The 24832-nt window shown below is 42.9% G+C and overlaps 1 protein-coding gene across 3 annotated transcripts in view; it reads right to left on the bottom strand.

The window, feature by feature from the left end:
* Positions 1–24832, bottom strand: part of LOC138566633 (acylamino-acid-releasing enzyme-like) — a 1029593-nt gene that overhangs the window by 999592 nt on the left and 5169 nt on the right. The window contains exon 1 of one of the 3 annotated variants that reach the window (XM_069644175.1): positions 24012–24093. The exons of 1 other annotated variant lie outside the window; for it this stretch is intronic. Coding sequence is in view for 1 of the 2 variants with exons in the window: in XM_069644174.1 (XP_069500275.1) it covers positions 24012–24014 (3 nt within the window). In the remaining variant the exon portion in view is untranslated. Of the gene's footprint in view, positions 1–24011; positions 24094–24832 lie in introns of those variants that run through there. One more of the 3 variants, XM_069644174.1, reaches the window with a different exon arrangement.

Genomic DNA, 24832 nt, shown 5'->3' with positions numbered 1-24832 from the left:
CATTCAAATTAGGTGTGGGTCTGGACATATTGAGGAAATTGTATTTGATTTGATAACCGCTCCTCGGTTTGGACTCATTTTTGGTATGCCTTGGTTAATTCAACACAATCCCAGAATTGATTGGGTTACGCGGGAGGTGTTCTTTGCAGGGTTGGAATGTGAGGATCATATGGAGGAGGAGAGGAGTCCAGCATTATTTCTGGCAGAGCAAGGGGCAGAACCTCAGATGGTGGGAGCAATGGCTGTGCGTATTCCAAACCAGTATCAAGATTTGTCTAAGGTCTTTGACAAAGGGGGAGCTGACAGGTTACCACCTCACAGATCCTATGATTGCGTGATTGATTTGGAACCGGGGGCCAAGTTACCTTGTAGTAGAATCTACGCTTTGACTGAAACAGAAAACCTGCATTTACGAGAATACCTGGATGATATGTTGAGTAAGGGTTTTATAAGACATTCAACTTCACCTGTTTCATCACCATTATTCTTTGTCCTAAGAAAGAGGGCACTCTTAGGACATGTATTGATTATCAGGCTCTGAATAAGGTGACAGTGAAAAACAGGTACCCCTTGCTGTTGATTTCGGTACTATTGGACCAAGTTAAGACAGCAGTAGTTTACACCAAACTAGATTTAAGGGGAGCGCATCATTTGATTTGTGTAAAAGAGGCGGATGAGTGGAAGACAGCCCTCAGGATGAAGTTTGGTTTATTCGAATACTTGGTCATGCCTTTTGGATTATGCAACGCTCCTGCAGCCTTTCAATACTTTAGGCAAGAGGTGTTGAGTGAGTTCCTAGATGTGTTTGTTATAGTATATATTGATGACGTTTTGATTTATTCATCTACTGAAGAACAACATATAGGTCACGTAAGAGCCGTGTTGAAGAAATTACAAGATTATCAGTTGTATGTAAAACTAGAAAAATGCGCCTTTCATGCCACGCAAGTGGAATTCCTTGGTTTTATTTTGACTCCCTCTGGTATTGTGATGGACAAGAAAATTTTTATAGGCGATTTATTTCTAATTTTTCACAAATTGTCACACACATTACAAAATTATTAAGGAAGGCCACTAGGTTTTGTTGGAACTCTGAGGCAGAAGGAGCTTTTCAAGAGTTAAAGAAAGCATTTGCGTCAGCATCGGTACTGAAACACCCAAATCTGGAAAAACCTTTCCAAGTGGAAACCGATGCTTCCAATTTGGCGGTTGGGGCAGTGTTGTCTCAAAAGGATGAGGAAGGCGTGTGGCATCCAGTAGCTTTCTACTCTCGTAAGCTTACGAGCTGTGAACAAAATTATTCTATTACTGACAAGGAGCAATCGGCCATTATAGCAGCATTTTTGGAATGGCGACATTATTTGCTGGGGGCCAAACATCAGGTTATGGTGGTCATTGATCATAAGAACATACAGTATTTTAAGACAGCTCATACATTGAGTCCCAGGAAATTACGTTGGTCACAGTACTTTAACAAGTTTAATTTTGTGGTCACTTTTAGACCAAGAAAAAAGAATGGAAAAGCTGACGCTTTGTCTAGGCAGCAAAATCTTGAAAGCAGTATGACAGAAGTTAAAACTATCATTCCTGTGGAAAAGGTAGTGGGAGCTGTAATGACTCAATTACTGAGACTGGTGAAACCAGAAATGAAAAGAACGGAAAAGGTGAAATGGGGAATGGAGAATCCATTAAAAACTTTTCGCAATGGTCTTCCTTGTTATGCAGGAAAGTTGTATTTACCGACGCTTGCTTTGCAAAGGAAAGCAATGCATTGGTGTCACGATTCCCCTTTGGCAGGACACTATGGAAGTAAAAAGACACAAGGTATGCTGGAGAAGTATTTCTGGTGGCCAGGATTAATACAGGACGCTACTAAATATATTCAAGAGTGTGAAACATGTGTACAAAGTAAGACAGATCATACCAAAAAAGCAGGGTTGCTCCAGCCCCTACCAACTCCAGAAAAGGTCTGGACACATATATCCATGAATTTCATTACTGATTTGCCTCCTGATGATCAGTATGATACAATTTGGGTGGTGGTGGATTATCTCTCGAAACAAGCCCATTTTGTACCATGTAAAAAGGTATTCCGGGAGCAGGGGAATTGGCAAAGTTGTTTTTGCAACATGTGGTCAGGTTACATGGTCTACCTCAGAGTATTGTATCCGATAGAGGTCCTCAATTCACCTCCAAATTTTGGCGAGCTTTCTGTCAGATGTTGGGAATTGACTGTGCTTTGTCCACCAGTTATCACCCACAAACGGATGGACAGAGAGAGTCAATCAGACACTGGAACAATATTTACGCTGTTACTTAAAATGATGGTTGAGAATCTTGGGTACAATCCTTATGGTTGGCTGAGTTCACATATAACAATACAGAAGATGCAGCATTGGGTATGGCTCTGAATGAATGTTTGTATGGTCAAGTACAAAATATGTTACCCAAGTATTTACCGGATATGGAGAATATTCCTATGCTTCAGGAACGAAAACAGTTACTTCTCAACATTAGACAGAATGCAAAAGTCAATTTAAAACAGGCTAAGGAACAGTATAAAAAATATGCAGACAAGAGAAGGAGAGAGGATCCTCAGTACACGGTGGGTGATAAGGTGTGGCTGTCTACTCACAATTTGCCACTGAAAGGCCCTCGTAAATTTGTCACTAAGTTTATTGGACCATATGAGGTGTTGAAATGTATATCTAAGGTGGCGGTTAAATTGAGGTTGCCTCAAATATTGAAGATACATCCAGTGTTCCATGTGTCTTTGCTTAAACCCGCAGCTCCGAGGACGCGAGTGCAGAGACCTCCAGCACTTACTAAGGATGGGCAGACGGAATAGGAGGTGAAAAAAATACTGGACTCAAGACGAGGACAGAAACAATTGTGGTACCTCATTCAATGGGTGGGGTATGGACCAGAGGATTGTTCATGGGAACAGGCTAGTGCGGTTCATGCACCTCGGTTGGTGCGCCAGTTTCATTTGCAGCACCCGGAGAAAGCAAAACTTGGAAAGGGCCCTGAGAGAGGAGGTACTGTCAGGGATAAGGTTTGGGGTAAGGGACAGCGCTGCCTGTACCCAAAAAGACGTTAAATAGGGAAAAAACGACATTTCCCAGCATGCTTTGAGAGTGTGTAGTTCGGAGGTTTCCTGCAGCACTCCAGCTGGGCTTAATTAGGAAATGCTTAAAGTTTGCCGCCGCCCATGACTCAGTGCAGGTAATTACAGTTTATCAGCACGAGCGGTGGCAGCTGAGGACGGGAGCAGATGGTACCACACTGGGACGCCAAAGGACTGTGAAGCTTCTCCCCGGGCTACAACGGTGATTATGTGCAGGAAGACGCAGGAGCCGGGGCCTCAGCGGTGAAACAGCTTTACCTTTCGTGTTGGGCAACTGACTTCAGGGTCCAGATGTGCTCGTGAGGCATCCGGACCGCCAGTTAAGTGCATTACTTCATTGACTTTTTTCTGAAACCTGTGTTCTTTTGGCTGCTTATTTGTTTTACATTGTTGAGAGGATTGGAGGAATCACGCCACTAAGCGAAGAACTGATTAACATTATTCCTGACCCAATATGCATTTGCAAGTAGAGAATCATCTCTAATTCATTTGATATATGAAACATTACAAAGTGTCCCACAGCAAGAGGGCGTGTGTTTGGTGTATTTGTTGTGACTCATTGTTTGTCGCTTCGCTGTGCCCCGTGGGCCATGAGTCTTGTCTCTTCATGCAAGGGATATCCCTTTTGTTTGTGCCATTATGCTGGTTTTCCAGCTTCCAAGTGCCAAGCAGAATATTCCACAGTTTGCTTCATTATTGTGTCATGCCTGAGTATTTAACACCATGTTCTTTGTCTGGAAAGTGGTGTCTTATATGACCAGTACTAAGGATATGCTATGCTAGCTACTCTATGGTTTACTATCTTTATATGCAGGAGGTTTATTTCAGGTTTTAGGAGGACAGGTTAAGGGCTCATGAGGATTTTTGACCTATGTAGGAGTAATTATCATGTACTTGCTTGTTATGTTTTCCTCTTCTTCCCTTTGTCATTCCACCCCCTTTCCCTAACTCCTTCTTCCCCCCACTGGTTGCCACGTGGCTTCCTGTGTTATTCATTATCAGGCGTGTTAGGCAGAAACCTGTGCAGTTCCCTTAGGGACCACTGCAAAAGGCCTAGGACTACAGGTGTTGGCAGTAAACCCAATTGGTAGCAGTCCGCAGCACCCAGATTTACCTGGTAGCTGTGGCTGAGCTGTCAGACTTCTCTCAAGAAGGGTTGGACAGTATATAGAGTATACAAAATAGGTACAAAGATACAGTAGCACAAGCAAACACTGACCTGAGCTTTGGTATAAAAGTATATAATTATTTATTTAAAAACACATTTGTAAAATACCTTAACACTAATATGGCAAGCAAGTTCAAACACAGTCACTATCAATATATATATACATCCCTGATTACTTATTGAACAAGTCTTAGTTAAAACACCACTTATTTGCAGACAGAGGTGAGCGCTTAACCTAAAATGGCACTCCAATGAGTTAGTTATAAAGGGAGGGAAAAGTCAGAATTAGAGAGCACACAATTCCAACACTTTTAAAGGAACCACGGCAAAGCAAGAAAGGCACAGTCTACTGTAGAGCAAGAAAGTTCATAGGCCAGGCCCACTCTTGGAGAGAGCAAGGCGGCATGTGTCCAAGATCACACAGTTGGATTGTACTTTAAAAGTCTTTGCAGATAGTTCAAAAGGAGTTGGTTCAGTTCAGAAAAAGTTAGTTAGCAGGTCCCAGGTCACCCCAGGATAGAGAGCCAAGGATTTACGGGACACCTTGAACAGTCTGTTGCAAGGGAGACCAGGCGGGACACAGTACCTGAAATGGTGAGAAAGCTCCAGCGGGGCAGTTGTTCCTGGCAGCGGGTGCAAGTCAGTGCTCCGTCCAGGGGAAGAGAAGATCTCAACATGGAGGAAAGCTGGAGGTCGTTGCACTGCCAGGGAAGAAACCAGCCGCAGAGTTTCCCGGTTAAAAGGTACTACCCTTTTATTCTCGGTAGTGGGGAAGCGTGGCTATCCGGCTGCCGGGGTGCTTGGCATGGGCAATTTGACCACGAGACAATCCAGGAAGGTGAAAAGAGGGCGAACTGGTTATCCCCACCAGTTCAAAGGAAGAAGACTCTCCGGGATGAAGATCTTCTCTGTCGTCGGGAAGTGGTGAGGCGGTTCAGCAGGGCTCCACCGGTGGTGTCATCGTTACAGGTCGGCTCAGCTTCTCCCTCTTTGGATTCTTTGGTCCTGTGGCGACTTCTGAGGTTCCAACACTGCTTTTATGCAGAAAACCCCCATTCATCAGTCCTAGCTGTCACTCAAACATGCTAAGTGGTGAGCCGGGCGGCTCACCACTGGGCCAATCACACAAGAGTGCGACTTGAGTTGCCGAGGCAACTCAGTCCAGGGTGCCTAAACCCCCCTCCCACACATCCTGTAGACCCAGACAGAGTGGCACCACTTTTGGTGGCTTCTGTGCAGAAGCCCGCCAAAAGTGGAACAAAGGGCTCGACTTGGGTTGGAGTTACAGAGGCGAACACAAACGCCATTTTAAAACCGAGTCCTGGCAAAAAGACCCAACCGGGGAATAAATATTAAATCAATAACCCGGCGGTATCTTTAACATTGCACCAAAAAAGTGGTGCGTTTAAAATGAATGGGAAAATCCCATAGGAAATATTCCGGTGGAATATTTCGCGTGGTAACCACTGCCACCAGCCAGAAGCTTGACGAGGGGGGACTGCACAGTGCCCCCTCGAAAAACAGACCCAGGGGCAATCTAATTGCCCCTACCAGTACTTCCACAATATGATGGTTTGTACTGGTTCTTTTCATAATTTAAGACTAGTAAAGTCAATTGTGACTTTTACATGCCCTGGGAGACAGTAGTCAGTCCCAGGGTATGGAGTCTATGTTTGGGGGTCACTATGACACCCCTGTGTTACTGCACTGAGGGTGCTGTGTAACACATTTACCAAAAACACACGAAACCCTTTGGAGTAAAAGACCCCATGGCCCATAAAACACATTACAAAGTCAAAGGATATCTCAAATCATGTCTAAGAGTGGGAGAAAAAGAGTCTCACTCTTAGCAAGAGAAAAAATAAACCCCAAAAAATCCAGCAAAGCTGCTGGGGGAACTCAATAGGTTTGAGAAATTAGCCTATACAGTGAATTCTCCCTAACAAGGCGCCTGTGCCAACCACAGTGGGAGGGTCGATCTATTCAGCTTCTGTGGTTTGGGAGAGGGGGTCGAGTTCCCTATCCTTCCTTTGTGAGTTTGACAAACGATCTGCAGCTTCATAGGCGCCACATTCTCTTTGAGAGAATATTTTTATGCATGGGCTGTACAATTTCTGAGATAGTGTTTTGTCTGATGATAGGTCATACCAGAGGTCTTGCAGCTCTGTTTCTTCTGCTTTCGTTAAGTACGCTGTAACATATCGTGCAACTGCAGTGGAATTGTCTGCAATGTACTGCACATCTATGTTTGCATTCCATAAGAGGGCAATGATTGCATTGTAATCATTGATATATTTTGATTCTTCTGTTCTTTTTATGTAGTACGTGTTCTTAGGTGATTTACCTTTAACACTATGTCGAACTGAAGACATGTAGTTGTTCACTTCACCTGTTTCTATAAATGGTCTAGGGAAACTAAAACAGCATTTGGTGTAGTATTTCACTTTGCTTTTGTATTTGCGACGACAATATTTGCCACATTTGTGTCTTTGAAATTGTACAATCTGTCCATGAAGGTCCCTATGTGTCCTTTGTGAAGGGATTGCACAAGTGACATTTTTGAATGAACTGCAAAACAGTGGCATCATAGTCCTGACCAAATTTAGGTGCACCTTTAATCCATAAAAGCATGTGGATATGTGGTGCTCCTCTGGCTTGGTATTCTTTTCTCCAAAAGAAGTGTTGCACTTCTCCGAGGGGAGGAACAGTTTTATTGCAAATAAAGTGTAGCATAGCAATGAAACGATGGTGGAAATATCTTGAAACATTAACAGGATCTAGAGAGCAAAGTTCTCCAGGTGTTAGTATATCTATGTTGGTTTCGTTGTTTGATATGCGTAGGAAATCATGTAAATCATCCCATGCATATTCTGCACAACTTAATGTAACAAACCAAGTGGGTTGTCCAAGGTTTCTGATCATACAACGTACATCTCTGTGACGTCGGAACCAGTATTCTTTCGTACCAGACATGTTTGCAAACATATTTGTTATGCTTGATTGTAAAACCTCATCTTTTTCTTGCAATTTTTGTATTAATTGCGTAGCTGACATATTTTGAAAGTGGGTTCCAGATTTCAATATGTGTGCAACTCCGTAACATAGGGTTGCTAGTTCACTTTCAAAGAGTAGGTGGAATATGTTTTCCACATTTTGTCTAAATCTGGGATCTTCAGAATACATTCGCAATGAGCAGTATTCTGATGGTGTTATCTGAGTGGGTTTATCATCGAATCTTCCTCCTTTTCCAATAGGAAATAGTAGTGGAAAAGCACGTGCTTCTATACTTTTTTCCCATATGCTCATTGGTGACCCTTTGGTTTGTCGCATTTGGTAAGTTTCTAGTGCATCATCTATGCTCTCATTAGAGTGCAATGGATGAATTGTATAATGGCCCAAAAGAGTGGATACTGCAGCAGGATCCAGAAGTTCAAATTGACCAATTTCTGATGACTCTTGAATTATTTCAGTTGCTTCCCTTAAGCTTTCTTCAATATTTAATTCTTTGTAGTATTCATTATTGTCTTTCAGATATTGCAAGGCTTGTCTAATTTTATGTAAGTCCACGAGTTGTTGCCAAATTATTTTGTCTTTTGTTGCTACACCATTTACTAAGACAATTATAGAATGGTCTATTGGACGTTGCACTCCTAGTGTGTGCACATTTTCTGTCAGATCTAATGGCAAATAAACTACTTTGCCACAAATGCCTTTCACCAATTCAGAGGGAGGTAATTTTGCTGTTTTTGGTTGAAGGCGTATTATTGCTTGAAATGGGTGTATTGTTTGAATTATGATGCTCTCATACAAATTGAGTTGTTGCAGGGGTTTTGGTAGTGGGAATAATTCCAAATTATTTGTGATGGCACGTGAAGGAGTTTGGTTGTTGTCAAGTTTTGTAGTGCAATAACTGCAACATATTAGGGGTTCACTTATTTCGTATTTGTTTTCTGCTAAAAGGTAGAGAGCTAATTCAAACCATTTGGAATCTTCATTGTCTTCTATTTTGTATGTTGCGTCTATAGTTTTTGTGTTACTTTTGTAAAAAGGTCTGCGGCAACACACACACACATGGTTTGGTACTTCAGCGGATGTACTTTTAAATGTTAGTATTTCTTTTTTGTATGTGTGTAATAGAAGGTTGCCATGTTCAGAATTGTTGCTAGTCTGTTCTAAAACTATTGCATTTTGCAAGTGGCTTTCACTTCCAAAATATTTTCTCTGGTCGATTTCTTCTTGTAGGTATTTGGGTGTACCATGCAGAAGACGTTATTTAAATTGGCTAGTTCTAAAGCTGGATTTTAGCATAGTACAGTTTATACACTAGATTTCTTACATTTGAATGATGTGTTGATATCATTTTGATATCATGGAAGGTGCTTTTGCAAATAGGTCCTGAAATGCAGGCTAATAAATATCCTTGTAGTCCTGTGTATTTGCGCACTGGACAGGTATCCATATTTTGCAGCACTTTCATTTTGATTTTGTCTTTACCTTTCACATACTGATTGAGGAACTGGCGTAAAGATTTGAAAGATTTGTTAGGAATGTTACAGATTGACGTGCACGGCCATTTGTATACTGGACAGTCTGGTTCAGTCGAATGGAGAGGTAATTCTGAGTTTTCTGGGGATACCTTTGTAAGCAGTGTTTCTTGTTCCATGATGGTATTATTGATTTTTTATATCCTCGTCCACTGCTATGGATGGCAATTGTGTTTGATTTTGTTTGTATGCTTCTTCATTAAAATATGGTTCTGTTGTCGTTGTGTGACTCCATTCACCTCCACAAATATTTAAGAAGTTATTTCTGTTGACATTCCGTTTATTGAGAAGTTTCTTTTGTAGTTTAGTACCTAGTTTTGTTAGTGGTTTCATCATGTTTAAAACTAAAATAAATAACTTCCTTTTGAGAAGGATTGCACTGTCTACGAGAGCTTCTAGGATTAATTTTCTATGGTAGGTTTTAAGGGTTGTGGATGATTTTGCTTCTTTTCTTATTAGATTCTGAAGGACTCTGTTGGTGGAACATTTTTGCTACAATACTTTTTTTTACTATGGTTTCTTGCTAGTATATCAGGATTTATAGGAGCAGTGTTAGCAGTAGTGGTAGCCGAATTCTTGTTAAGCATTTTCTGTTTGGTGCCACATTTTGATAGAGGAGGCAAAGTTTCTGTAGTTGAAGCTTCCTTTCTTTCGCTAAATGACTGCATTAGCTGTTTTGTTTCAACGTTTTGTACAAACTCTGGTAGAGATGGATGCTTACTTTGGACACTTATTTGCATTTGCTCTATTTCTGCAGTCCTTTCTACGGACTTGCTTTTTGGTAGGTATTCTTTGGGGTCTGTTGAAAAAAAAGAAGGTATGGGTTGGTCTGTTTTACAATGTATGTGTGCTGTGTTCATGCGTGTATGAGTTTGATGGGGAAGATGTTTGTTGTGGTGTGTGAATGTGCATTAGGCAGTTACAATGAGTTGGGAAGGCTATTTTTCTGTTTGTATGTTACTACACTGTGCTTCAGATGAGAGTAGAAAGTGAGCTAGTGGTGAGGAGAAGCATTAATAGTAAACATAATGGTATAGAATTAAAACAAGTATTTGTTTTGTAGTACTAACATTCTAAGGCTTTTGTATGTTATTTGTGTTCCATAAAAAACAGGGATTTGTGTGCCATTCTGCCTGTTAATCTTTGTTTACTAAATGGAAATTTGTGGGCAGAATGGTTCAGAAATCAATGTTTGTTTTGGTGCACAAATTACATAAATAACCCACACAGTCTCTTTGAGGAACAGCAAGAATATAAAGGTAGTATTGTACTTATTTTTTTTGTAGAATGACCAGGTTTCTTCGGATATGTTGTTTGTAGTGTAGATGCTGTTGATTTTCAGGAGAGTGGTCTTCATTGCAATTGTAAAAGGAAAACGTTAGTCATTTTGTGTGTTTAAAGCAGTGATGTTAATGTACACGTTCATTTTTCAGCTTTCGTGGAAGTATTCTCGTTTGATATCTCAACACAGTGTATGCGTGCATTTCATTTGACTATGTGCAGCCTTTATATGTTGCTTGCAGTATGTTAGTTGAACCAGCTTCGCAAATGAGTACAATTTTAAGTTCATGAAATTCCCTTGTTTTTTTGCAGCTCTGTTGTAGATAGCAGAGAGGTTTTGAAGTGATAGGACATTATAGTAGATGGTAAAAATTTGAATACTTTATAAGTAGGAATGCGAAAAATAGGGAGCACCTGAGAGGCAGATGTTGCCACAGCAATCGGGAACATTTATAACACGATCGCATTGGAAGTAGCATTAATTTAGGCGGAAGACAGTAAAAAATTCGGACATTTTTTAATGAAAAATCGAGTTTCGCGCGTAAATCGGGAGGGTTGGTACGTATGTATAGGTTATGCGGAAGATAGTAAGAAGTTGTGCGATTTTTCAATGAAAATTCGGAAATCTCGCGCTTAAAGCGGGAGCGTTGGTATGTATGTATTGGCTATGCAGATTTAATGGCATTCATTTGTTTAAATGGAATCATAAGAGTTGCACATGTACTCTGAATAAAATATGCATACCTGTACTTTGGAGCTGTAAGTAGAAATCCTCGAGACTTGCACAGAAGTTTTTGTAGTAGGTGCTTTGCAATGATATGAGACTTGTATTCAGAGTGATCAACAGTACATTTGAAGTGCGGAACTCTGATGACGGAGTTAGATGTAGAGGTCTTGGATGTGATTGGTGGACTGTTGTGTGACTGTTTAGCTGTGTCCAATGAGGGAATGGATTCGCGAGTGATGTGGAATGGGTAGAAGGGCTGGCTAAGAGTTACGTACCGCGCTTGTCCGCGGGTAGGGCGTGCCACATACAGGGTTTTACTGCAAATCCAGAATGGGAAGAGGACTGTAGGGATCAGCCAATCAGATGTTGACATTGCTGGTTTGTGTAGAAAGAGAGTGTGTGTAGTGAAGATGGCAGAGGTGGAGACAGTCAGGGTGTTGGTGCTCGGAGATATTTTTGTCCATGGTTTACAGCACTATTCTGAATGTGGGCATGTGGCAAAAAATGTCGATGTAAGAGGAGTGGAGGTGGTGTGGAGCACTGCAACTGATTGCAATGTAGAGGCAATTCTCCAAGTTTGTAGACATAGGCGTAGAATGAACAGTCCCCATGTGGTAGTTTTGCACTATAGTGCTTTCCATTCAAGCAGTCAACATCTTTCCCACTGCAAAAGTAATTTTTTCTCGCTTACTTCCTAGAGCAAAATGGGACAACAGTTCTGTTTTTTGTCCTGATCAAAGTATTGGTAGGGGTGCAATCAATCGCGGCATGCGTGCTTTCATGTTAAGAGCTGGTATGTTTTTCTGCAGCCACGAGAACATTGTTTCCAGTAATGCGGCTTATTTTGAAGCAGATGGTGTTTCTTTATATTTTTTGGGAAAAGCCATGTTCTTTTGGAATATAAGGCTTGCTTTGGAGAAGGTTATGTGATGATTATAGGAGTAAACTAAGAAGAAAAAAAAAGAAAAAAATTACAAAATAACAAGTGTCTGTCAGGCATCTGCAAAAAACCCCACAAAAACGGCTCTTTTCAGAGCCCACATTAAAGGGGAAAAGGGGAACACTATTTAAATGTACAGTCGTCACGCTCAGATCCTCTACATGTCCGTGGACATGGCTGTAGTCTGCAGGCAGCGCGTATTACATACGGGGATTCTGGGGTGGAGAGGCAGGCAAATGAGAATGAGCGGAGCTAGGGATTGGTCAGTAAAGTTCAGTGGGTGTGTTGTGAATGGAGAGATTTAGTGAGAACTGCTTTTTCCTGTGAGGAGAACAGACAGCTATGGCTGTGTGTGCTTGAAAACGGATTATCTGGATTTTGGGAGACTCATGGATACATTGGTTGAAGATGCATGCAGAACGTTGCGGAATATCTGCAGATCTTGGATTCCCTCATGTGGAAATGCACTGGCATGGAGTGCGTGGAATGAAGTGGCTGGACTCTGTACATCTCTGTGCTACTTTACAGACAGAACATCATCCTGATATAATTATCATTCATTGTGGGGGAAACAGTTTAGGGCATGTGTCTGGAATTTCTTTGCAATTTGCAATGAAGGAAGGACTTGAGAAGGTCATGGACATGTTTCAAAATTGCGAAGTAATTTTTTCTCGTATTGCACAAAGACAAATTTGGCTGCATTCTTCTTTATTTGGTCCACAAATGGAGAAAGCAAGGCGCAATGTCAATAAGGCTGTTTGTGCCTTTCTAAGAGATGTTGGCATGTCCTCTTTCCACAATGAAAATATTATATTTCGTAGCACATTCATTTTTCGCAGAGATGGAGTCCATCTTACATATGCTGGCAATCAGATTTTTTTTCTAAATGTACAAAATGCATTGCAACCTTTTTTGGAATTATAATCACCTATTTTGCATTACATGTTGACGAATCCAAGTTTTTCAAACACACAAACCACCACCAAAAGGCTCTTTTCAGAGCCACCACTTAGTCCCAGAGAAAAGTGCATTGGTTTTGCTACGGTTGCACCCTAAAGTTTTGTCTGTCCTAGGACTGTTTGTGGACTTTCTGAAAAAATGCGTGGAGGCCTACACAGTTTACTTGATAGTTCCATTTTTAAACTGAGAAAGGCAGCTCTGAAATCAGCCTTTTTTCATTTTTGTTGTTTTTTATTTTTGGGGATTTTTTACGCACGACACACTAGGACAGGAGGGGAAAGGTGAGTAAGGAAGGGACACCAACCACGGGGATAAGAAAGGGCAGGTGGAGAAGGAGAAAGATGTAGGGTGGGCCTTATTTATGTAGGTAGCAGCTCTTCTGGTGCTCCGTGACCGTAGTCTCGAAAGCACTTCGAAGACTCTCCCCCCCTGCAGAGTACTGCGTCGCAGTACATACACAATATTGTGACCCTCGAAAGGTAAGGGTCAACAGCATCGCGAATGGCCTGTGAGGCAGCTGGAGGGATGCGCTCTCCCACAGGAGTGTCTCTTGTGGTGAGAGGATTGGACACGGAGGATGCTGCGGAGCAACTCAACCTACTACGTTGTTTACATGGTACCACCTTGCAAATGTCCGCGCCATGGAACGAAGTTAGGTGTCGCTTCAGGGTTGTCGTACCAAAGCTGTACACACCAGGTCTCCCACGACTCAGCACCAACTTGCACTGTTTACAGGTGACCAGGTTTGCACGTACTTTTGGTATGTTACCAAAAAACGGTAAACAACCGCCCCACCCACGACTCCCGGCGAGTGCTGGTAGTAGGGCGTTCCTCCATCTCATTCTCTTCATCCTCTTCTTCCTCGCTCTCTACATCCTGATGCGTATTTCCCTCTGCAGGCCCTTGGGGAGGTGGTGGCGGTGGAGGGTTTAGGGGTGGTGCTGAGGTTGATGTAGCAACAGCAGCCATGGATGCCATCAAGGTTGGTGAGATAATCTCTGCTAGAGCAATAAAGGCAGCAAAACTCAATCTACAATCGCCAGAAGTACAATGAGGATGAGCTCGGGGTGTGGCCTTTTGTAGGGGTGGATGGGTGCGCCTCGTGACCATATCGATCACTCAAAAGCATTGAAAAAGTTCCAAACAATATGCGGAAAGCTAGGGCCATTGTATGGGACATGTGAAATGGTGATTTTCTATTGTAAAATAGTTTGGCTTGTCTGCATAAGTTCTTTTGAAATGTAACGGAAACAGACAAAGTGCGCAAATTAGGACACAGGCTCAGCGTGGGTGCGGTCACATGATGACGTTGTAAACACATCTGCGAAGGAAATGGGTGCCCGCAGGACACCAAATTCACAGCAACCGTCGTGCGCATGCGCGCGGGAGTTCTACGGACAGTGCTCGGGTCCTGAAACTAATTAAAAGTGCGACACAAGTGAGATGGACAGTTACGGACAGGCGTGATGTTCGCAGGATTTACGGGTGTGGTGCGCATGTGCGTAGATGTTCTGCTGACTGTTCGGCCAGGTATAGTGTCCTTAGGACACCTCCATTTTGTTTCACTACAGACATGCCGGACACCGCGCCTGTTCTACGGACAGTTCCATCTTGGCTGTGGACGGTACAGACAGGTATAGTGTCCTTAGGACACTCCCATTTTGTTCATTTACGGACATCCCAGACACCTGGTGTGTTCTAATAACTGTTTCATCTTGGTTGTGAAAAGTACGGAGAGGTATAATGTCCTTAGGACGCCCCCATTTTGTTGCTTTACGGACATCTTGGACAGCTGATGTGTTCTAAGAACAGTTCCATTATTATTACACATCTCTCGATAATCCCGGATACTTTTTTGCAAACATTACATTCACAAACCCTTGTATGAAAAGTAAATGCACATGTGATGTCATCAGTGATGTCATCAATCATATTTGTGATGTCATCTTTGATGTCCTGGGTGTTAGTCTTAGCAGTGCACGGTGGTGCTGCGAGTTATGGTTGCTTAGGTTACCATAACTGGCGCATTTCAAGGATTTTTCGGTTTTACTTCGAACCATAACGTCCCGTTAAAGTTTTTTTTTTGTGTGAATTTCATAGGTTTTTAGTAGCGCAACTTAACCATAACGGCCCTTTAACAAAGATTGTTTTACTGAAATAAATAAATAAATAAATATATATATATGTATATATATATATATATATATATATATATATATGGTGAAAAAAAGAGAGGAGGAGAGGGGCGCACTCCAGTTCCCTGCACAGTAAACCTTCTCAGCCACAGGTGTTCTCCTCCGACCGGTTTCTGTGCCAATACACGTCATCAGGGAGGCTGTCTTAACTTGCAGCTCACAGCAAGTGCAGGTGTTAACACTTAGTGAGGATTCTGCTGCAAGGACTTCTGGTAGCTGTAGTCATCAGGTTTGCAAGGAACAGACTCACACCCAATCCCACAGTGGGGAAAGGGGGGGAGTAGCCTACAGTGAGGCACTGCAAAGTTGGGCATAAATTACCCCGGTGCAGCACCCTATTAGATTTCTGAAGATTCCACCCTTCAGAAAACTTACAAATGTGGTGAAAAAAAGAGAGGAGGAGAGGGGCGCACTCCAGTTCCCTGCACAGTAAACCTTCTCAGCCACAGGTGTTCTCCTCCGACCGGTTTCTGTGCCAATACACGTCATCAGGGAGGCTGTCTTAACTTGCAGCTCACAGCAAGTGCAGGTGTTAACACTTAGTGAGGATTCTGCTGCAAGGACTTCTGGTAGCTGTAGTCATCAGGTTTGCAAGGAACAGACTCACACCCAATCCCACAGTGGGGAAAGGGGGGGAGTAGCCTACAGTGAGGCACTCCAAAGTTGGGCATAAATTACCCCGGTGCAGCACCCTATTAGATTTCTGAAGATTCCACCCTTCAGAAAACTTACAAATGTGGTGAAAAAAAGAGAGGAGGAGAGGGGCGCACTCCAGTTCCCTGCACAGTAAACCTTCTCAGCCACAGGTGTTCTCCTCCGACCGGTTTCTGTGCCAATACACGTCATCAGGGAGGCTGTCTTAACTTGCAGCTCACAGCAAGTGCAGGTGTTAACACTTAGTGAGGATTCTGCTGCAAGGACTTCTGGTAGCTGTAGTCATCAGGTTTGCAAGGAACAGACTCACACCCAATCCCACAGTGGGGAAAGGGGGGGAGTAGCCTACAGTGAGGCACTCCAAAGTTGGGCATAAATTACCCCGGTGCAGCACCCTATTAGATTTCTGAAGATTCCACCCTTCAGAAAACTTACAAATGTGGTGAAAAAAAGAGAGGAGGAGAGGGGCGCACTCCAGTTCCCTGCACAGTAAACCTTCTCAGCCACAGGTGTTCTCCTCCGACCGGTTTCTGTGCCAATACACGTCATCAGGGAGGCTGTCTTAACTTGCAGCTCACAGCAAGTGCAGGTGTTAACACTTAGTGAGGATTCTGCTGCAAGGACTTCTGGTAGCTGTAGTCATCAGGTTTGCAAGGAACAGACTCACACCCAATCCCACAGTGGGGAAAGGGGGGGAGTACCCTACAGTGAGGCACTCCAAAGTTGGGCATAAATTACCCCGGTGCAGCACCCTATTAGATTTCTGAAGATTCCACCCTTCAGAAAACTTACAAATGTGGTGAAAAAAAGAGAGGAGGAGAGGGGCGCACTCCAGTTCCCTGCACAGTAAACCTTCTCAGCCACAGGTGTTCTCCTCCGACCGGTTTCTGTGCCAATACACGTCATCAGGGAGGCTGTCTTAACTTGCAGCTCACAGCAAGTGCAGGTGTTAACACTTAGTGAGGATTCTGCTGCAAGGACTTCTGGTAGCTGTAGTCATCAGGTTTGCAAGGAACAGACTCACACCCAATCCCACAGTGGGGAAAGGGGGGGGGGGGGAGTACCCTACAGTGAGGCACTCCAAAGTTGGGCATAAATTACCCCGGTGCAGCACCCTATTAGATTTCTGAAGATTCCACCCTTCAGAAAACTTACAAATGTGGTGAAAAAAAGAGGAGGAGGAGAGGGGCGCACTCCAGTTCCCTGCACAGTAAACCTTCTCAGCCACAGGTGTTCTCCTCCGACCGGTTTCTGTGCCAATACACGTCATCAGGGAGGCTGTCTTAACTTGCAGCTCACAGCAAGTGCAGGTGTTAACACTTAGTGAGGATTCTGCTGCAAGGACTTCTGGTAGCTGTAGTCATCAGGTTTGCAAGGAACAGACTCACACCCAATCCCACAGTGGGGAAAGGGGGGGAGTAGCCTACAGTGAGGCACTGCAAAGTTGGGCATAAATTACCCCGGTGCAGCACCCTATTAGATTTCTGAAGATTCCACCCTTCAGAAAACTTACAAATGTGGTGAAAAAAAGAGAGGAGGAGAGGGGCGCACTCCAGTTCCCTGCACAGTAAACCTTCTCAGCCACAGGTGTTCTCCTCCGACCGGTTTCTGTGCCAATACACGTCATCAGGGAGGCTGTCTTAACTTGCAGCTCACAGCAAGTGCAGGTGTTAACACTTAGTGAGGATTCTGCTGCAAGGACTTCTGGTAGCTGTAGTCATCAGGTTTGCAAGGAACAGACTCACACCCAATCCCACAGTGGGGAAAGGGGGGGAGTAGCCTACAGTGAGGCACTCCAAAGTTGGGCATAAATTACATATATATATATTTTAAGCAACATTTTTATCTTGCATGAACTTACAATAGTCATTTATGTGTGGGTATTATGGTAATTCAAACCACAGTGTGACTGAATACAACATACCTGAATTACACAGCCACGGTAGTGGCTGTGTACTTATGGTTTTTGGGTGGCTTATAACTTCTCTCCCCCTGGACGAAAAAAGTATATGGCCCACTCTGAATTTTTTCGCAAAGTTTGGTGAGGTTTGGTCCAGGGGGGGCAAAATTATAGGGGAGTACCAAAACTTCTGTTTTCCCCATAGACATAATGGGATAAAACTTTGCTCACGCCTACAGCCCAAACCGCTGGACGGATTTTCACCAAATTTGCGACAGGAGCAGTGGATTGGTCCCGAAAGCGTGCTTTTGTTAATTTGGTGTAAATCCTTACAATAGTTTTTTTTTAAATGACCAAAACGTAAGGCAAAAAAATGTGTGATATCTATGTCCGCTCTGCAGACACACTCCCCTGTTCGCTCCGCGGACAGGACAGGGATTGGCCAAGCGGCTTCCGTCATGTCAGCGGACATGTGACATGCTCTCTGATTGGCTGGGGTGAAGCACGAAGTGTGTCAGATTTTTGGAGACGCCCACGATCTTGGATTCGCGTCCGGGGTCCGCAGACATCGCGGTAAAACATATAAAAAAACACAACATTGCACTCGTCAAACTTATCAAATAATCTTTGGGGAGGTGAGGGGTGATGAGGATGGGATTGAATATGGCTGCAAGAAGCAAAAAAGGTGTTAAGTGAAAAACATCTGAACACGAAGAAAGCACGTAGCGGTGTAGACCACGCTCACACATAGAAGAGTTCACAAGGTAAAGCGCACACGCACAACTACTTCACCCTCTCTTGACATATACCGCACCAGTCAAAACACGCAGACACTTTATTTTTCAAACTCGCACGCGCGCCTCATCCGAACACATGTAGCAGTGAAGACTGCGCACACACGCTGTAGAAAACACATAGCTGTGAAGACCGCACACACGCGCTGTAGATAACACATCGCTGCAAAGACCACGCACACGCGTTGTAGAAAACACGTAGTTGAGAAGACCGCACACACGTGATGTAGATAACACGTAGCTGCTAAGATCAGATCATGCACACGCGCTGTAGATAACACGTAGCTGAGAAGACCATGCACACGCGTTGAAGGAAGCACGTAGCAGTGTATCTTTTTCAAACTCGCAAGTGCGCTCTTATCAGATGAATCCAAGCTCACACGTGCCTTATCCAAACACGTGTTGAAGAAAAACATGCAGAACTGAGATGAATCCGAGCACGCAAGCGCCTCATCCGAACATGGACACACGTTGAAGAAAAACACGCAGAATTGATGACCACGCACAGGCATAAATGGAAAACACATAGCAGTGAAAACTGTGCACACACGCTGTGGAAAACACGTAGCTGCAAAGACCGCGCACATCCACTGTAGAAAACACGTAGCTGTGAAGACCGCGTGCACGTGCTGTAGATAACACGTCTCTGCGAAGACCAGGCACACGCGTTGTGGAAAACACATAGCTGTGAAGACTGTGCACACGTGTTGAAGGAAGCACGTAGCGGTGTAGATCATGCTCATGCATAGAAGAGTTCACGTTGCAAAGCGCACGAGCATAGGAGATTTCACACAGCAGAGAAGTCTGTGCACACGCGTTGGAAGAAACACCTATCAGAGAAGACCGCAGCAGAGTTAGTGACACGAGCAAATGAAAACCGCGTACGCGCTCAACTACTTCACCCACTCTTGGCAAAGTTTGGTGGGATTCTGTCAAGAGGGGCAAAACTAGAGAGGGGTGCCAAAATTATGTAAAAGCTTATAAATTATGTGCCATTTGACAAATCTACACTTTATTTGAAAAACTGGTAATACCTACAGATATAAATGATTTTGGAAGTTTGGTGGGATTTTGTCAATAGGGGCAAAATTAGAAGGGGGGGTAACAAAATATTTTAAAGGCTTATTAATGTGGTGCCATTTGACAAATCTACACAAGGGTTTGCAAAAAGATTATATATCTAGATATAAATGTTTTTGTAAAGTCTGAATGGATTTTGTCAAGTTAGCCTGTGTCCGGGTCATATAATAAGGTCATGATCTGGACAATTTGGCTACTGGCCATGACCATGAGGGACAAAACATGGGGTTAAAGTGCCCATGTCCTCCTGGGACTGGCTTTGTGGTAAAGTTATTCGAAATTGGTATAGATTTCAAAAGGAAAAAAAATGTGCTTGTGGTAATATGGTCATAGAGTTCTCTTTTTGCCTTCTGTAGGCTGCCATGGAAAGCGAAGAGGGGCCCTTTATGGAACACTGCCGTCCCTTTCCATGGTGGCTATCTTGGTAAAGGATTTTCCTTCCTAAACCGGGACGCTGCTGGCGTCCCGATCTGGGAAGAAAAATCTTTTGTTTAGCTTTGGGAACCTAGGGTGCTAATGGTCTTCATCCATTTAAAGGTACATTATGGTTAAGTTGCGCTACTAAAAACCTATGAAATTCAGTAAAAAAACTTTGTTAAAGGGACGTTATGGTTAAGTTGCGTTACTAAAAACCTATGAAATTCAGTGAAAGAAACTTTGTTAAAGGGACGTTATGGTTCCAGGTAAAACCGAAAACCCCCTGAAATTCGCCAGTTATGGTAAGCTAAGCAACCATAACTCGCGTCACCACCGTGCACTGCTAAGACTAACACCCAGGACATCAAAGATGACATCACAAATATAATTGATGACATCACTGATGACATCACATGTGCATTTCCTTTTCATGAAAAGTCTGTACAAAGGATTCTTACTATAATGTTGACAAAAAAGTGTCAAGGATCATTGAGCTTATTAGTGCATTAAGCAATGCATTGATATAAATAGCATTCTATTATGAAGTTCTATACAGTATACTAAGCTACTCATGCAGAAACATAGGCATTGTGTGCAGCATACATGATGGAGGTGCAATATTCATAATCTTGCCATGTTGAATAGTGAAATGATAACTGCTTTCTTATTGGAGTTTTGCCTACTGTGAAACATGTAATAAGTAGCTAATAAAACCCACTTACTACATAATTGCATTATTACAGACAAAACACAAAGAGACAACAACACATACAAACATGAGTATATACAGGGAAAGTGAAGTAAGCAAAAAAGCAGCAGTAGTAGCAGAAAGTGTTCATAACCTAACTGATTATCTTTATGCAGAGAAATGATTGCTCTGTTTCAGAGCTGGTACTTACTCTATGTATATGTATCACGTGATGTGACTGGACCCTAAGGAAAGTAGTGCGAGTACAATGTATACAAATATGAGCATATACAGGGAAAGTACAGTAATAAAAAAACAACAGAACTATCAGAAAGTGTTGATAACTTTACTGATTATCTTAAAGCACAGAAAGGATAGCTGTCTTTCAAGCCTATGTCTTCCCCTATGTATATGTTTCATATGATGTGACTGGACCCTAAGGGAATTAATGCTTGAAGGATAAGGTACAAATATAGTACCTTTTAAATTTTTAGTTCCTGACTGTTACTGAAGAAAACCATGTGGCCTAGATATGTCAGTAAAGGAAAAAAGGGGGAGCCAGACATGTGATGTCATCAGTGATGTCATCAATGACATTTGTGATGTCATCTTTCATGTGGTGGGTGTTAGTCTTAGCAGTGCACTGTGGTGGCGCGAGTTATTGTTGCTTAGCTTACCATAACTGGCAAATTTCAGGGGTTTTTGGTTTTACTTGGAACCAGAACGTCCCTTTAACAAGGTTTTTTTCACTGAATATATATACACACTTTCCCAGGGCACCCCTATCATGGCACCAAACTGATGTAGTTTTACTTGTTGTTAGTATTTTCTTCACATTTGGATCAGAGTGTGGGGTGTCTCTCTCCTGCAGTGAACCTGCCAATTCCACCCCTGACCCAAGCAAAGAAAGCCATCTTGTCCAGGTAAGACAGAAGGGGCACAATACCAAAACAGATGTTTACTCCAGAAGAGACGATCTTAACAGTCGTTCAAGTTATATATAGTTCATTCGGAATGAGCACTAGCAACCAACAAAACTATATACCCACTCTACTAGTTCAGCTGGGAGCAGCAACATGGTGAAAGGGTCTTGAACGTTAAAGCCCTACATGCTTGATGGATACAACTGGATGATGCGCATGGTATTCCTACTGTGCAGTACCGTTATAAATGAGAATTACTACAGGGGTGCGATCTTGATTGGACCATAAAATCGGAAGCAGATTTAGTGATGGCGGACATACGACTGTGGAAGTTTGCACAGGGATTTTATACTGACAGTTCGACAATTCCCCCTATTGAGACAATGCTTCAAACATTCAGCCACCTAAGTTTGTGTGAAAGGCTAAGTCAACCATAAGGTCTTTAAATGCCAGGCTACAAAAACATTTAGGAGACACATTAGTACAAATAGAGTTGCGAAGCCTTTTACTTGCACTCAGACCAGCTGTTGCACATACATGCAACACTTACTGCCTCAGACTCAGACTTTGTAGTGTGACTAAGTCCCCTGTCTGCATCTTTTGGTATGGGGTGGAGTGGCCATGCAGGCCAGGTACAGATTACCAGCTACAATCGCTATACATCAATTACAACCCCTCACATTATTATTAAATTACAAAAAGAAAATGTGTGCATAGATTTCTTCATACCTCCGTATTATTCATGCCATCACCTAATCCCAATCTGAGGCCTTTCATTTTAAGCACCAATTTTTAGATCAGTCTTCATGTGATCTATCGATCTCCAAAAATATGGTCTCTTTCCCTACCCACATTTATTGACATCTTTGCTGAAATTGTTTCACACTGCTCCCACCTTAAAGTTCTGGGAGATTTTAATGTTTGACTTAATGCTAAAAGGTTTCAATTGTAAACAATGTACTTAAATAATAATACAAATAATGTTGGACTTAAAGACCTTGAAGATTCTTATACCAAGTCCATCCTTGGTATCATGATACTTGGATCTATTATGAAAAGCCAGTTCTCTACACTTCCAGCTGGCCATAACTTTGTTGGCCTCTTTACAACATCTACACTAGATTTGTTAATCAAAACACCTTTTCCTTTTCCAATTAGCTTGTTGTGTGGCAAAGTGCTTGGTAGAGCTGTCCACTGCTCTGTTACTATGTATATATTGCTGGAGACTTTGGAGATAGCCTGGGAATATTTGTGTTTCAAAGGTGGCCTTAAAATGCCGGTAACCTTAAACGGAGAAGACGCGCGCGCCCATGCCAAAGTGCAAAGAAAAGTGCAGTTGAGCAATCTGGCTGCTGGCGGACGGTTGACGTTCATGATTCCCATCTTATTGAGGGTAAGTCCACCTTTTACTACCTATTTCTCTCCACGCTATATATGTTAGGGGCTTGTGATATTGTGTGAACTCATCATGTACTGCTACTTTGCCATTAAAACATGCTCCAGAAGAACAAAGCTTATGATTTACTTAAACAACTATTTCGGCTGTTAAACCATAAAAGTACATTTAGTTTAAAAGCAATGACATCGCATTTATAAAGTTAATGAAAAGCTGTAGTTTAAAAAAGAAGACATTTTGAAAAGGTTGATTTTTTTTGTTGAAAATAAATAGAAGTCGAAGCATAATGCCCACCTCCTTGTATTTAATAGAATCAAGACTCCCTGTGTTATTAGCAGGGGTAATCTTCATTGTTTATTCACAAGTAAATGCACAGCACTCCTGTCCAAGGTGAGACATTTGACAGGGTCCTGCTGTCCCACCTTTGGCTATCTGAGCCCCTGCTGGGTGCTACAGCAGAGTGATGCCCTGTGCCTCAAATTGGGAGGGTGTCAGCCCTCCGAAGCTAGGGACTGCTGCCGCCCACACCCCTTGTCCGTCAGTAGGTGTCAGTGGAGAGCACATCCGAAAAAGTTAAATCTTATTGTTTCACCCACTTTTCATTTGAAAAGGTTGATAAGTATGTATGCAGCCATGTTGGCTGTACTAATATACTCCAGTAAATCACCTGATTTTAGCTTTAGCCATAATGCACTTATTCTGCTGTAAGGAATCATGCCCATAATAGCTGTGCTACTATACTGCAGTAAATGCCACTCTCACTTTGCCCATAAAAGACAGAGAAAGTCCGTACCCAAAAAGCCAGCGCTGGCATGTCTTCTAAAGCACACCCACCGGCCCTCCCACCAGCTCCCCCTGAACTCACTCACTGGCCCTGTCGCGGCGGGCGTTGTTGTTGTTGCTCTGTAAGAGAGCACATGGCGACGAGGGCAGACTTCCGATGCCCCGCCGGCCTCCATATCTCAAAGTTTATGCAAACGCTGAACACAAAAAAAAAAAGCTTCCATGGGGCAGCGTGCGCCCGTGCAGCGTCGTCCCCCTCCATTATCGTGCCCGTTAATCACTAATATGTGTTGCGCTAGGTAAAGCAAAGATCTACATTTTAAATCAAAACTTAGATATTTTCACGTCGTAGAAAAAAGGGGTGGTGCCCTTGCGCGTTAACTCTTAAAACCTCTTGTGTTTAAGCAGTTTGCTTATTGTTTGTTGTTCCTCACCATTTTAGGTCAGCCGTCTCTTCACTCGGCCCTGGCGCGCTTCGATGTCACAGCTGTTTTTTTCCTTAGGGGCGGGTACGGGAGTGATTGCAAAACAGCTGAACTCTGGCACCGCCTCAGCAAGTAGCAACCAAACCGTTTTGTTTAAACTAAAGCATGGAATACAGTTTTTTTTTTCTTTTAATTAAATTGCTCGCAGTCGCTTGGGTATTTTTGTTTTTGGCACGTTCTCATAGTCGTTGAACGTTGAAATTGCCAATGTAAACCAGGCCTGTGCATTACTTAAAGCCATTCACACAACTGCAGAACTTTGTTTTTTAATGACATTAGTCGTGCTCACTTGAGCTAAATGAGCAGATGACTCCAAACAGCACACAAGAATTTTCCACTCCGGGCTTTCATTTCATTAATATTTTTTTTATCAAGACTTTAAGCGTAGGCCCCAATTGTGGTGTGTGACCCTCTCACGTCTATTGCCCCTTTAAGGAAATGTGTCCCTAGCCGGTGTATTACCCTTTTAACATAAAAGGAGCCCCTGCAGGCACGTGCAACAGAACGGCTGCAGACGCCTGAAGAGGAACGACTCATAACCTGGGCATTTGTCCAATAGCTATGCTGTTGTATCCAACATTACCCATTTTGTCAGCCCCTTTCGTTTCCCCTCCAGTAAGGTGCTGCATGAGACATTTCCTTTGATTTGGCATAACAAGGCCGCAGATTTATTTTTACATATACATAACCACTGTAAACAGGTATTAAAAATTAGTTCCAAAAGGTGTGGCGACTGCTCCTCGTCCTGCTTCCCCCTTTACCTCCATATT

Source organism: Ambystoma mexicanum, chromosome 2p (assembly GCF_040938575.1).
Source record: "Ambystoma mexicanum isolate Mex_15411 chromosome 2p, UKY_AmexF1_1, whole genome shotgun sequence".
Lineage (NCBI taxonomy): Eukaryota > Metazoa > Chordata > Amphibia > Caudata > Ambystomatidae > Ambystoma > Ambystoma mexicanum.
The sequence above is the reverse complement of the archived record's forward strand: the minus strand, read 5'-3'. Positions and strand labels throughout refer to the sequence as shown.